This window comes from Panulirus ornatus, chromosome 3 (assembly GCF_036320965.1).
Source record: "Panulirus ornatus isolate Po-2019 chromosome 3, ASM3632096v1, whole genome shotgun sequence".
Lineage (NCBI taxonomy): Eukaryota > Metazoa > Arthropoda > Malacostraca > Decapoda > Palinuridae > Panulirus > Panulirus ornatus.
In genome coordinates this window covers 70,952,791-70,968,964 of record NC_092226.1, presented here as the reverse complement: position 1 = coordinate 70,968,964, position 16,174 = coordinate 70,952,791, and the positions used below count along the sequence as shown (strand labels likewise).

The 16,174-nt window shown below is 43.9% G+C and overlaps 1 protein-coding gene across 2 annotated transcripts in view; it reads right to left on the bottom strand.

The window, feature by feature from the left end:
- LOC139763230 (uncharacterized) overlaps positions 1 to 15,364 on the bottom strand; it is a 91,236-nt gene extending 75,872 nt beyond the window's left edge. The window contains exon 1 of one of the 2 annotated variants that reach the window (XM_071689126.1): positions 15,210 to 15,364. Coding sequence is in view for 1 of the 2 variants with exons in the window: in XM_071689105.1 (XP_071545206.1) it covers positions 2,761 to 3,723 (963 nt within the window). In the remaining variant the exon portion in view is untranslated. Of the gene's footprint in view, positions 1 to 2,760; positions 4,482 to 15,209 lie in introns of those variants that run through there. The other variant, XM_071689105.1, reaches the window with a different exon arrangement.
- Positions 15,365 to 16,174: the final 810 nt, after the last annotated feature.

Here is a 16,174-nt window from a genome sequence, read left to right as displayed (position 1 = left end):
CTCCATGGAGGTGCCTGTGATTCTTAGATGATGCGACGCAAGCTTAAAAAAAGCTTTGGTTTTACCATGGGGAAGCTGCGACGCCACGGTTTAGCTTAAGCTTTGGTTTTACCATGGGGAAGCTTCGACGCCACGGTTTAGCTTAAGCTTTGGTTTTACCATGGGGAAGCTTCGACGCCACGGTTTAGCTTAAGCTTTGGTTTTACCATGGGGAAGCTTCGACGCCACGGTTTAGCTTAAGCTTTGGTTTTACCATGGGGAAGCTTCGACGCCACGGTTTAGCTTAAGCTTTGGTTTTACCATGGGGAAGCTTCGACGCCACGGTTTAGCTTAAGCTTTGGTTTTACCATGGGGAAGCTTCGACGCCTTCTCTGGTATAGTTCATCTCAAGCGTGGAGGCATCCAGACACATGCAGTGGTGGGCACGTGCAGCCCAGGACACACCAGCCTGAGCCACACACCCATTCATCGACCAGTCCCGAGGGGGAGGTGGATGTCAGCAACTGAGCAACTGGGTCGGGTGTAGGCCGACTGCCACGCCCTGGATTCGAACCCAAGCGGATTCGACCCTGGGCTGGCCCCGTGTTGAGTGTGTGTGTGTGTGTGTGTGTGTGTGTGTGTGTGTGTGTGAGTGTGTGTGTGGGGGGGGGGAGGGGGGAGGGGGACGTGGATAAAGAGGAATGGTGCAATAAGTGGGAAGGAGGAAGGATGGAGTACCCAGTCACAGTTGGGTTTGGCTAAATAGGAATCATATTCATATATATATTTATATATATATATATATATATATATATATATATATATATATATATATATATATATATATATATATATATATATCTTGGGTTAGGGGAGAACGAATACTTCCCACGTATTCCCTGCGTGTCGTAGAAGGCGACTTAAAAGGGATGGGAGCCGGGGTCTGGAAGTCCTCCCCTCCAGTTTCGATTTTCCAAGAGAAGGAACAGAGATGCAAGCCAAGTGAGGAATTTTCCTTCTTCGGCTCAGTCGTCTGTTCTTGACGCAGCCTTGCTAACGCGGGAGATGGCGAATATGTATAAAAAGGAAAAAATATATTAACCAACATTCATATTTCTGACCAAGAATAGTGTTTCTTTTATAAATCGTGGACTAGATTATTAATGATGGCAGTAAATTCTAGAATGATTAGATTTCCCAATATCGTGTCCTGCCAGGAGGTAGCCAGGTGTATTTTACTTAATAAGAACAAGACGTTACAAGCTGTGGTCCCACTCTCCATTTTTTTATTTCCAAGACCACCATTTTCCCCTCACTTGAATTACCGTCTCCTATTTCTCGCGAAATCACGAACGACTCTGGTAAACGATTGTTCCGTATCATCTTTAAATTTTTTTTTTTATCCTACGTGGCATCCCCTGCTTTAAAAACCCCTGCGCACCTCCCATTTTCTTTAAAATTTCAGATAGTTTCATCTCCGATGGCACCAGGTTCGTCCATAACTCCTGCATATTTCTCGTTCATATTTCATTTCCCGGTTTTCCAGGCTCGTCCTCAGTGAGCCTAGTTTCGCCAGCTCTTTCAGCCAACCCTAGCTAGTAATGTCTTCAGTATTATTATTATTATTATTATTATTATTATTATTATTATTATTTCTTTTTTTGCCAATTTTTTCCTACTGCCGCAAATCTCGTCCGGACCACAACGATAACTCTAGGTTTCATAATGAATTATTATCTTTCTTTTTTTCCGCTGACTTCCCAAAGCTTCGATTGTATGAACAGTTCCGTCAGTGTGTGTATACCCGACCACTGAGATAATTGTACTGTAAAGAGAAAATAGAAATGTAGCAATCTTTGCTACTATAATATTTTTCTCTCTCTCTCTGAAATGCGACAATTTTTTGGTCACACCATCATGAAAAAACATTAAAAGTCTGTCCCACGTGATCAACTAACTGATAAACATGGTATTCGTGAAACACGAATGATGAACTACTATTCGATTGTAGATTTATGTTTGCCCGAATATAATATATCACGAAAGTAAGAATATCTATAAATCATGTTCCTGTAACCTCTAACGAAATATCAACGAATTGATGTTGTTGAATTAGATAAATTAAGCACCGACACACAAAATGTGTATCAAGAATAGGATATTATTATGGCCGTTCTTTACACACACATTTTTTTTTTCTTTTTGTAAACCACACATGTAAATTTTGGTCAAGATTTACAGACACCACAGTCGATTTATCTCGCATGCTTGATTCAGGACCAGCCATAGCCCGGCCCGACGCTGTCTTACAAGAATTGTGTGTCCACGATGGACAGGTCTGATTTCAGCCTTAAGTGTAGCCAGATTTCTAGTATGTAATAGCTATTGTTGAGGTGGGGGTCGGGCCTAGTCATTCTCACCATTAGGTAAGTTAGACGGTATCGTGTAGCTACTTTTTTTTTTGGATCATCCAAATCTGCACGCAGTCTTTAGAGTATTTCCCATTGCCCACGAATGAATTAATTTCATTATTGTAACGCTCTACCAAGAGGCCAGCCTACGTGAATCTTAATTCCTCTATTTTTCATATCTTAATCTTTTACGTTCTATCATTCATCCTACTCCTTTATATCTTCTTGTTTAGTGTCCTTAAGACAATTTTTTTTCTCTCTCTCTGTACGCTAATTCCCCAGTTAAAAATAGCTTTGGAATCCTCCACTTAACGTACATCAGGAAACATTTAGTAATAAAGTGAATTAGGAAAAGGTTGTGAATACATACTTTAACACTTAAGGCGGAGAGCTGATGTTTCGTGTGGGTAACTTCTAGATGGAGCCTGGTGAACAGTTCGGCACAGGCTGGCGAGCAAGCCCCCGTGATGTAGGTCTGGGCGCGGGAGGCCATGCTGTTGGGGGCAAGGTCTCCTCCACCCGCCGCCTCCTCCTCCTCCTGCTTAATCTTGTCTCGCCCACTTTTTGAAGGGGATCCTGGCTGGCCACTTCTGCTTTCGTTCGCCATGGGTTGGGCGCGGCTCTTGACTGCGAGAGAGGATGCGGCGGGCCCTGACGAGGGTGAGGTTAGAGGGACTTCGCCTGGGGTACCTGCGGGCGAGGGGGCCTTCAGAGGGAGAGTGTTCGGTGATGGGGAGGTGGTACATATAGTGGGGGTGCCCTCCGTGTCTCCCGAGGCATGTTGGCGGCCTCCTGACCCCCAACCCACATTCTTGTCTGTGACACTTGGGTCTCTTATTTTCCCTTTCCCCACTTTTCCAACACCTTCCCGTGGGCCAGTGGCTCCGCCTACCGCTCCAGCCTCCCCACTGGTGTCGCATCCATTCAGTACGTGGCCGGGGTGACGGACGACTTGGGGTGGCGTGGGAGCCCGTGTGACGCTGGCCTCCGAAGGCGTGGAGGTGGCGCAGCTGTCCGTCGAGACACTGCTGTCGTCGGTGATGGAGATGAGGGAGGCGATAGGTACGTATGCTGGACTGGTGGTGGTGGAGGTGGTGGTGGTGGAGGCGGTAGTGGAGTGAATGAGGATCACCTGGGAAAGATCAGGTAGAGACTGGTCGGAACGAGACGTTAGGAGGTCGAATACATCATCACAGGAGGAGGAGGAGGAGGACGAGGAAGTAGAGGGCGATAAAGAGCCTCCTTGGGAAGAAGCCGCGCTACTACCACGCCCCTCCCTCGGGCACAATAACTGCCACTCGAAGTCAAACTGTGAGGGGCGTCCGGTTGCCATGGCAACGAAGAAGGTCGCCAAACTGGTGGTCAGAGAGGCGATCACCTCGGGCCACGCGAACGACACTCGTCTCGCAGGAGCTGGAGTAGTTACGGTGAAGTTTCTTGCGAGTTGATAAATTTTCCTGTGGATGCGAAGGGAGTCGCTCCTCCCATGGCTGACTGGCACTGAACAGACAACGGTCTGAACATTGTACGAATAAATACACACACACACACACACACACACACACACACACACACACACACACACACACACACACAAATTCACCACCACAGGTTACTACGGCTGGTTATATGCTTGTCCTTATCACACTATAAAAGGCGAACGCGATCCTCTCTGTACGATATCTTTTCCTAAAAACCATACTGGACGGGCGATCTGTCTCGAGCCCAAGCGCCCTAGCACGAGCCTACACTTGTCCGACTCACTGTGGTCTCCACATCTCACCCGCTTGTAACCTGTACCTTAATACCACTGTTGCGGTAACGAACACCATACAGCTCTACGCGGTTGTAAGAGTATATTTGGTTCTTTTTTTTCCTTTTTTTACACAGAGTGGAGCGGCAGCGAGGGATACGGGCGCGTGTGAAGTTAGGTCCCCCACACATCACTACGGCGTAGGATCATAGTTTTCTACATGATCTTTCGTTGGCCCCTAATGCCATTGAACCGTGATATTTTGCTGGCCTTCCCGATAGCTTTGCCATACCAAAACGCACGTTCGTAAGGTTAGCAAACTCTTACTGGCTCGAAATAACAACACCCAGCTTCTACTGCTAGCCAAAAGGTAATTCCCCTTATGCGATGCCACATTCGCTAGATAATCTGTTAACGCGCTTAAAGAAGGCGAGGGTTTACATCATATGGGAAGAGGGTTCACATCACATGGGAAGAGGGTTCACATAATATGGAAAGAGGGTTCACATATGGAAATAGGGTTTACATAATATGGAAAGAGGGTTCATCACATCACATACATGGGAGGAGGGTTCATTCACATCACATACATGGGAGGAGGGTTCATTCACATCACATACATGGGAGGAGGGTTCATTCACATCACATACATGGGAGGAGGGTTCATTCACATCACATTCATGGGAAGAGGGTTCACATAATATGGAAAGAGGGTTTACATCATATGGGAAGAGGGTTCACATATGGAAATAGGGTTTACATAATATGGAAAGAGGGTTCACATAATATGGAAAGAGGGTTCACATATGGAAATAGGGTTTACATAATATGGAAAGAGGGTTCACATATGGAAATAGGGTTTACATAATATGGAAAGAGGGTTTACATCATATGGGAAGAGGGTTCACATCACATGGGAAGAGGGTTCACATCACATGGGAAGAGGGTTCACATCACATGGGAAGAGGGTTCACATCACATGGGAAGAGGGTTCACATCACATGGGAAGAGGGTTCACATCACATGGGAAGAGGGTTCACATCACATGGGAAGAGGGTTCACATCACATGGGAACAGGGTTCACGTCATCTGAGAAGGGGGTTTACATCACATGGATATGGGTTCTCATCATATGGGAAGAGGGTTCACATCACATGGGAAGAGGGTTCACATCACATGGGAAGAGGGTTCACATCACATGGGAAGAGGGTTCACATCACATGGGAAGAGGGTTCACATCACATGGGAAGAGGGTTCACATCACATGGGAAGAGGGTTCACATCACATGGGAAGAGGGTTCACATAATATGGAAAGAGGGTTTACATCATATGGGAAGAGGGTTCACATCACATGGGAAGAGGGTTCACATAATATGGAAAGAGGGTTTACATCACATGGATATGGGTTCTCATCATATGGGAAGAGGGTTCACATCACATGGGAAGAGGGTTCACATCACATGGGAAGAGGGTTCACATAATATGGAAAGAGGGTTTACATCATATGGGAAGAGGGTTCACATCACATGGGAAGAGGGTTCACATCACATGGGAAGAGGGTTCACATCACATGGGAAGAGGGTTCACATCACATGGGAAGAGGGTTCACATCACATGGGAAGAGGGTTCACATCACATGGGAAGAGGGTTCACATCACATGGGAAGAGGGTTCACATCACATGGGAAGAGGGTTCACATCACATGGGAAGAGGGTTCACATCACATGGGAAGAGGGTTCACATCACATGGGAAGAGGGTTCACATCACATGGGAAGAGGGTTCACATATGGAAATAGGGTTTACATAATATGGAAAGAGGGTTTACATCATATGGGAAGAGGGTTCACATCACATGGGAAGAGGGTTCACATCACATGGGAAGAGGGTTCACATCACATGGGAAGAGGGTTCACATCACATGGGAAGAGGGTTCACATAATATGGAAAGAGGGTTTACATCATATGGGAAGAGGGTTCACATCACATGGGAAGAGGGTTCACATAATATGGAAAGAGGGTTTACATCATATGGGAAGAGGGTTCACATCACATGGGAAGAGGGTTCACATCACATGGGAAGAGGGTTCACATCACATGGGAAGAGGGTTCACATCACATGGGAAGAGGGTTCACATCACATGGGAAGAGGGTTCACATCACATGGGAAGAGGGTTCACATCACATGGGAAGAGGGTTCACATCACATGGGAAGAGGGTTCACATCACATGGGAAGAGGGTTCACATCACATGGGAAGAGGGTTCACATATGGAAATAGGGTTTACATAATATGGAAAGAGGGTTTACATCATATGGGAAGAGGGTTCACATATGGAAATAGGGTTTACATAATATGGAAAGAGGGGTTTACATCACATGGATATGGGTTCTCATCATATGGGAAGAGGGTTCACATCACATGGGAAGAGGGTTCACATCACATGGGAAGAGGGTTCACATCACATGGGAAGAGGGTTCACATCACATGGGAAGAGGGTTCACATCACATGGGAAGAGGGTTCACATCACATGGGAAGAGGGTTCACATCACATGGGAAGAGGGTTCACATCACATGGGAAGAGGGTTCACATCACATGGGAAGAGGGTTCACATCACATGGGAAGAGGGTTCACATCACATGGGAAGAGGGTTCACATCACATGGGAAGAGGGTTCACATCACATGGGAAGAGGGTTCACATAATATGGAAAGAGGGTTTACATCATATGGGAAGAGGGTTCACATATGGAAATAGGGTTTACATAATATGGAAAGAGGGTTCACATATGGAAATAGGGTTTACATAATATGGAAAGAGGGTTTACATCATATGGGAAGAGGGTTCACATCACATGGGAAGAGGGTTCACATCACATGGGAAGAGGGTTCACATCACATGGGAAGAGGGTTCACATCACATGGGAAGAGGGTTCACATCACATGGGAAGAGGGTTCACATCACATGGGAAGAGGGTTCACATATGGAAATAGGGTTTACATAATATGGAAAGAGGGGTTTACATCACATGGATATGGGTTCTCATCATATGGGAAGAGGGTTCACATCACATGGGAAGAGGGTTCACATCACATGGGAAGAGGGTTCACATCACATGGGAAGAGGGTTCACATCACATGGGAAGAGGGTTCACATCACATGGGAAGAGGGTTCACATCACATGGGAAGAGGGTTCACATCACATGGGAAGAGGGTTCACATCACATGGGAAGAGGGTTCACATCACATGGGAAGAGGGTTCACATCACATGGGAAGAGGGTTCACATCACATGGGAAGAGGGTTCACATCACATGGGAAGAGGGTTCACATCACATGGGAAGAGGGTTCACATCACATGGGAAGAGGGTTCACATCACATGGGAAGAGGGTTCACATCACATGGGAAGAGGGTTCACATCACATGGGAAGAGGGTTCACATCACATGGGAAGAGGGTTCACATCACATGGGAAGAGGGTTCACATATGGAAATAGGGTTTACATAATATGGAAAGAGGGTTTACATCATATGGGAAGAGGGTTCACATCACATGGGAAGAGGGTTCACATCACATGGGAAGAGGGTTCACATCACATGGGAAGAGGGTTCACATCACATGGGAAGAGGGTTCACATCACATGGGAAGAGGGTTCACATCACATGGGAAGAGGGTTCACATCACATGGGAAGAGGGTTCACATAATATGGAAAGAGGGTTTACATCACATGGATATGGGTTCTCATCATATGGGAAGAGGGTTCACATAATATGGAAAGAGGGTTCACATATGGAAATAGGGTTTACATAATATGGAAAGAGGGTTCACATGACATGGAAAGAGGGTTCATCACATCACATACATGGGAGGAGGGTTCATTCACATCACATACATGGGAGGAGGGTTCATTTATTCACATCACATACATGGGAGGAGGGTTCATTCACATCACATACATGGGAGGAGGGTTCATTCACATCACATACATGGGAGGAGGGTTCATTCACATCACATACATGGAGGAGGGTTCATTCACATCACATACATGGGAGGAGGGTTCATTCACATCACATACATGGGAGGAGGGTTCATTCACATCACATACATGGGAGGAGGGTTCATTCACATCACATACATGGGAGGAGGGTTCATTCACATCACATTCATGGGAAGAGGGTTCACATATGGAAATAGGGTTTACATAATATGGAAAGAGGGTTCACATATGGAAATAGGGTTTACATAATATGGAAAGAGGGTTTACATCATATGGGAAGAGGGTTCACATAATATGGAAAGAGGGGTTTACATCACATGGATATGGGTTCTCATCATATGGGAAGAGGTTCACATCACATGGGAACAGGGTTCACGTCATCTGAGAAGGGGGGTTTACATCACATTGGAAGAGGTTCACATCATTGCTAACGGTGTTAGTGTAGTACAGACTGTGATGCTAAAAGGTAGGGAAATTCAGATGTGTACATATGTATGCATGACGCAGGGGCTATATGTGTAGATCTACCAACCATGTTATACAGTGTACTGTAACGCCGAGAAATTAGGTACAACTCATGTAATATTGATTATATATGAAATCATACCATATAATGGTAAATATTACGAAGAAAAAAAGATATTGATTATATATGAAGTCGTACCATATACAGAATGATAAATATTACGAAGAAAAAAGAAGATATTATGGCATAAAGGGGAAAAGATGACATTATTCGGTAGTATAATTTGTGATTCAAAATCCTTAAAGATCAATTGTGTAAAGTTGTGGTGGATAGCAAGAATAATTCGAAGGGTCGACTCTGGCTTTTTTTTTTTTTTTTTTCATTATAGAAAACGCAGTGACAAGCATAGATAATCACATCTTATTCATTTTCTTTTTTTACCAGTGTTACGCCAGCCTGGTTCTTCTGCTCATCCATGGTGGCTAAAACCTGACACTTTGGCGTAACAGGCGTAACGGCTTGTCACACATCCCAGCCATCATCCAACCTCTTGTATGATGAGCGAATATTAAAGTTCCCATTTTCGTTTCCAGGGGGTACATGTACTCGTTTTCTTTGTATATTTAGCTCTGGTTATTATATATTATTTAACTTTCAGTACCATCCTGCTGTCATTTAAACTTATTATTTGTCGGTTCACAGCCAATATCTAGCTGATATATATATATATATATATATATATATATATATATATATATATATATATATATATATATATATATATATATATTATATACACACACACACTACATATCTCTTGCGTATCGTAAAAGGCGACTGGAGAGCTGGGGAAGGCTGTAGATATTCCCCTCTTGTATTATTACTTGTCAAAAGAAGGAGCACAGGAGGGAACCAACCAAAAATACTCCCCCACTGTATGTCTCAGCAGTCTGTTCCTGACGCTACCTCGATATACGGCGAAGAAGGTGGTACAAGGGAATACATGTGAATGCTGTGCTGGAATAGATCAGTCATACACATCCTTCTGTTCCACCCTTAACATATCTCTCTGTGTCGCAGCTTCGCGTCCAGCTGACGCACAGCCGATCGTAGGTACGACAAACCGTCCAAACCCCCCCTTTTCTTTTAAGGGAACCAAAAACCTTTTTTAAACTTTTTTTCCCCTTCCCGAGCCGGAGTTCTGGAGCGTTCCGAGCGTAAGACATCTGGATCCTCATATCTTACGCAAGGAGAACTGTTGCGTTCTGGGAAGCTGACGTGGACGTGGTGATGAGTTGAGGTGATGATGATGATAAGTGACTGTGATGAAATGAAGAGTAGAGGAAATACGCGGAATGAGATTATAGATACATTACCTTTGGCCGGACCCTGTGTGTGTGTGTGTGTGTGTGTGTGTGTGTGTGTGTGTGTGATGTACGCCATAGTATTTCTTTTTGAGGGGGGGGGAGCACGACGGGACGACCCAGTGTGCACGACGGTGCTGCTCTTGGAAACGACTAGGCGACCCTTGAGCACGACGGTACGACCCTTGAGCACGTCGGTAAGACCCTTGAGCACGACGGTGCGACCCTTGAGCACGACGGGACGACCCTTGGGCATGACGACCCAGTGTTTGTACCTAACCTTAAAAAAAAGGCCAGTCCAACCTCCTCCCCCACCCCAGAGTCGTACCATTGAATAAAAGGGTCGTAACGAGAGAACCATCGGTCCCATACCGGTGTGCTGAAACGCGTGTGGAACGACTTTTGATCTTATATGCTAGTAGAAGGCAGATAATGAGGGTTGGGAGATGATAACAGTGACTGAAGTGGGTGAGCCGATTGAAGTGGGTGAGACAATTGAAGTGGTTGAGGCAATTGAAGTGGGTGAGCCGATTGAAGTGGGTGAGACAATTGAAGTGGTTGAGGCAATTGAAGTGGGTAAGGCAATTGAAGTGGGTGAGGCAATTGAAGTGGGTGAGGCAATTGAAGTGGGTGAGACAATTGAAGTGGTTGAGGCAATTGAAGTGGGTAAGGCAATTGAAGTGGTTGAGGCAATTGAAGTGGGTAAGGCAATTGAAGTGGGTGAGGCAATTGAAGTGGGTGAGGCAATTGAAGTGGGTGAGACAATTGAAGTGGTTGAGGCAATTGAAGTGGGTAAGGCAATTGAAGTGGGTGAGGCAATTGAAGTGGGTGAGGCAATTGAAGTGGGTGAGGCAATTGAAGTGGGTGGGGCAATTGAAGGGGGTGAGGCAATTGAAGTGGGTGAGGCAGTTGAAGTGGGTGAGGCAATTGTTATTCATTGTGTGTAACTTTTACTCACGTAGCCAACAACACATACGTTACACAAGGTTCTGAGAGAAGACACGTGGCCTTGTAGGGTCTTGTAAGTGTAGGGGGAGGAGTGGATTATTACATGATTGGGTGTAAGAAGAGGGACCATGGGGTGATCAGATGTAGAGAGAGGGACCAGGGGGTTGATTTGGATGTGGGAAAAGGGACCAGGGGGTGATTGGAGGGGGAAGAGGGACCAGGGGATTGATTGGATGTGGGGAAAAGGGACTAGTGGAGTGATTGGCGGGGGGAAAAGGGACCAGTGGTGTGATTGGTTATGGGAAAAGGGACCAGAGGGTGATTGGATGTGGGAAGGACCATTAAGGATACGTTCAGACACTCAAATGCTAAGGAAACCATATTGCTCCTGTGCACAACATGAGGAGCAGGAGGGACGGCATGTCCACCCCATCACACACACACACACACACACACACACACACACAAGAGACACCATGTTGCAACCTCATGTGCACCACATATACGTAGAGACCTCGAGAAGGTTCCTGAGAGACCATAGTTGACCCACAACAACCGGTGGGTGTGGGGGGTCACCTCACCTCTTGACAGTCAGTGTGCCACAGGGAGGGTGAGGGGTTGGGTAGGTTTGGTATACTTTAACTCAACCTCACACAGAATGCTGTATATACTCACTGTCATAGCTGTGTATACTCAGTCATAGCTGTGTATACTCACACTCATAGCTGTATATACTCACTGTCATAGCTGTGTATACTCACACTCATAGCTGTATATACTCACTGTCATAGCTGTGTATACTCAGTCAAAGCTGTGTATACTCACAGTCAGAGCTGTGTATACTCAGTCAAAGCTGTGTATACTCACACTCATAGCTGTATATACTCACTGTCATAGCTGTGTATACTCACTGTCATAGCTGTGTATACTCAGTCAAAGCTGTGTATACTCAGTCAAAGCTGTGTATACTCACACTCATAGCTGTATATACTCACTGTCATAGCTGTGTATACTCACACTCATAGCTGTATATACTCACTGTCATAGCTGTGTATACTCACAGTCATAGCTGTGTATACTCACTGTCATAGCTGTGTATACTCAGTCATAGCTGTGTATACTCACACTCATAGCTGTGTATACTCACACTCATAGCTGTATATACTCACTGTCATAGCTGTGTATACTCACTGTCATAGCTGTGTATACTCACAGTCAGAGCTGTGTATACTCAGTCAAAGCTGTGTATACTCACACTCATAGCTGTGTATACTCAGTCAAAGCTGTGTATACTCAGTCAAAGCTGTGTATACTCACAGTCAGAGCTGTGTATACTCACAGTCAGAGCTGTGTATACTCAGTCATAGCTGTGTATACTCACACTCATAGCTGTGTATACTCAGTCAAAGCTGTGTATACTCAGTCAAAGCTGTGTATACTCACTGTCATAGCTGTGTATACTCAGTCATAGCTGTGTATACTCAGTCATAGCTGTGTATACTCAGTCAAAGCTGTGTATACTCACAGTCAGAGCTGTGTATACTCAGTCAAAGCTGTGTATACTCAGTCATAGCTGTGTATACTCACACTCATAGCTGTGTATACTCACTGTCATAGCTGTGTATACTCAGTCATAGCTGTGTATACTCAGTCATAGCTGTGTATACTCACACTCATAGCTGTATATACTCACTGTCATAGCTGTGTATACTCAGTCATAGCTGTGTATACTCAGTCATAGCTGTGTATACTCACAGTCATAGCTGTGTATACTCACACTCATAGCTGTGTATACTCACAGTCAGAGCTGTGTATACTCAGTCATAGCTGTGTATACTCAATCATCGGTGTGTATACTCTCAGTCACAGCTGTGTATACTCAGTCAAAGCTGTGTATACTCACACTCATAGCTGTGTATACTCAGTCAAAGCTGTGTATACTCAGTCAAAGCTGTGTATACTCAGTCAAAGCTGTGTATACTCACTGTCATAGCTGTGTATACTCAGTCATAGCTGTGTATACTCAGTCATAGCTGTGTATACTCAGTCAAAGCTGTGTATACTCAGTCATAGCTGTGTATACTCAGTCAAAGCTGTGTATACTCACACTCATAGCTGTGTATACTCAGTCAAAGCTGTGTATACTCAGTCATAGCTGTGTATACTCACAGTCATAGCTGTGTATACTCAGTCATAGCTGTGTATACTCACAGTCAGAGCTGTGTATACTCAGTCATAGCTGTGTATACTCAGTCATAGCTGTGTATACTCACTGTCATAGCTGTGTATACTCAGTCAAAGCTGTGTATACTCACACTCATAGCTGTGTATACTCACTGTCATATCTGTGTATACTCAGTCATAGCTGTGTATACTCACACTCATAGCTGTATATACTCACTGTCATAGCTGTGTATACTCACACTCATAGCTGTGTATACTCACTGTCATAGCTGTGTATACTCATAGGCATAGCTATGTATACTCACAGTCATAGCTGTGTATAGTCACAGTCACAGCTGTGTATACTCAGTCATTATATATACACGAAGAGTGCATATATTCCTTCTGATACACTGGGAAATGAAACACGATAAGTTCTTAAGTGCACTTTCGTGTAACGATCACATCAGGGGAGATACAAGAAAGAGAAATATAACAGTCAATTGATATACAAGGAAGAGACGTAACTAGGACGCCATTTGGTAAACAGTCACTACCCGAATCGAAGGTCGGGTGCGTTCAAGTCTGGCAACAAGCGTATCATAAGCTAATCATGTGGACAAGAGAGGGAACTGTTTACAAATTTCATCAACAATTAAGCTATCCAATTTGTATAGACCTTCACTAATGTTAATGTTACAGTTCTTTGTGTATTTAGTTGTAGAAGATTCCATGATATTTCTCGTGGTAAAAGAGTTAATAACTGAGATGGCATTGCTCCTTTCAGTACAGCGATCATAATTTTTCACATGATTAAACAAGGCATTTGATTCTTGTCGTGTTCTTATATTTATGTTGCGTAAGTCTGAACAGAAAGATCCTTACCAGTCTGCCCAACATAAAACGTATCAATTTTTACATGGTACTCTATAAACACAGCCAGCAGAACTTTCTGGTGAGTTCCTGATCAGTATATCTTTTACTGTATTATTGTTGTTGAAGGCAACATTTACCATAATGGATTTAAGCTACACGGGTAGTAATGTAAAATTATTACTAAAAGGGAGAACTAAATGGTTCTTGATGTTAAAGGGAGGTTTGGGTTTAACTCTAAAAGATTATTTCTTTGCCCACTTAAGAGATTTATCAATGAAAGATCTAGGACACTTTAACTTGGTTCCCATAAAATATATCCTCTCAAACTCTTCATCAGCAAACTCTGGACTGCATATAAGTAATGCCCTGAGGAAAATAGACTGTAATGATGATAATTTAACTCTGTCATGTTGAGCTGAGTGATAATGATATATTTTACGAGTATGCAAAACTTAAACATGTTTCCATCCCTATTGATCATGCAATCTAAAAATGTTAGCATACCACTATTTTCCATTTCTACCGTGAATTTGATGGAGGGTACTAAATTTTTAAGTAAAGGGAGAAATGTTTGTAAACTTTCATCTGTCGGCCAAACACAAAGAACATCTACACGCCTAAACTGAATTGCATTAGAAGGTAAGATATCCCTTAGGAACTTTAGTTTCATAGAATTTCGTGTTGGCTCATCTGGGTTTGACAGTTTTCGTGTTGGCTAATCTGGGATTAATTGTTTTCGTGTTGGATAATTTGGGGTTAATTGTTTTCATATCGGTTCATCTGGGGTTGACTGTTTTCGTGTTAGCTAAATGCACGTATATTAAAGCAAAAAAAAAAAAGTCTCTTGCATCTAATCTTTATTGCCTGCCATGCAAATGCAGTGAGTTTGAATGAATATGGTGCAGTAATTGGCACCAAGCCCAAATTTGAAGACCAAGGCTAGCTGTTCTTATCGCTCCGACAAACTAATAATAAGGGGATGAAAAAAAGTATCCGATGGATATTAGAATGGGCGAGGTGAATAGACCATTATAAACAGCACCTTCGATTATCATAATCTGGATTCGTAACAAAAAACCGATTTTTGGTGAGAAATTCGCAGTTTCAAAAGAACAGGAGAGGCTCATCCGAAGAATAATAAGTCGGTGCTTTGGACATCCGAAATCAAGCGCTGTTCTCTTCGTAACAGCGTCGCATTTGGACTAAATCTGTGTAATTCTTTTTAAAGTCTGTAGCTGAGGATGTACTCACCTTCAGTGACCACGCGTGTGAGTCAATTCGATGTTGAGTGTACGAAGGCCTGCTTTAGAATGACGGCGACCAAAGGAGTCTCTCGGGAAGATGAAGAAGACTTCGCCAGATTGGTCCAAGTTGAAACGCCTCGGACCCGTTCATTGGTCCATATTCATTGGTCCAAGTTTCTGATTGGCTGGGGGAAAGTATGATGTGACAGCGTTGCCACGCCCTGTATTTCTATAAATAGTTGAAGTATTACCAAACTCACTCAAAATTGTGATCCTTTCCATTATATATATATATATATATATATATATATATATATATATATATATATATATATATATATATATATTTTTTTTTTTTATACTTTGTCGCTGTCTCCCGCGTTTGCGAGGTAGCGCAAGGAAACAGACGAAAGAAATGGCCCAACCCACCCCCATACACATGTATATACATACACGTCCACACACGCAAATATACATACCTATACATCTCAATGTACACATATATATACGCACAGACACGTACACATATACCCATGCACACAATTTCACACTGTCTGCCTTTATTCATTCCCATCGCCACCTCGCCACACATGGAATACCATCCCCCTCCCCCCTCATGTGTGCGAGGTAGCGCTAGGAAAAGACAATAAAGGCCCCATTCGTTCACACTCAGTCTCTAGCTGTCATGCAATAATGCCCGAAACCACAGCTCCCTTTCCACATCCAGGCCCAACACAACTTTCCATGGTTTACCCCAGACGCTTCACATGCCCTGATTCAATCCACTGACAGCACGTCAACCCCGGTATACCACATCGATCCAATTCACTCTATTCCTTGCCCGCCTTTCACCCTCCTGCATGTTCAGGCCCCGATCACTGAAAATCTTTTTCACCCCATCTTTCCACCTCCAATTTGGTCTCCCACTTCTCCTCGTTCCCTCCACCTCTGACACATATATCCTCTTGGTCA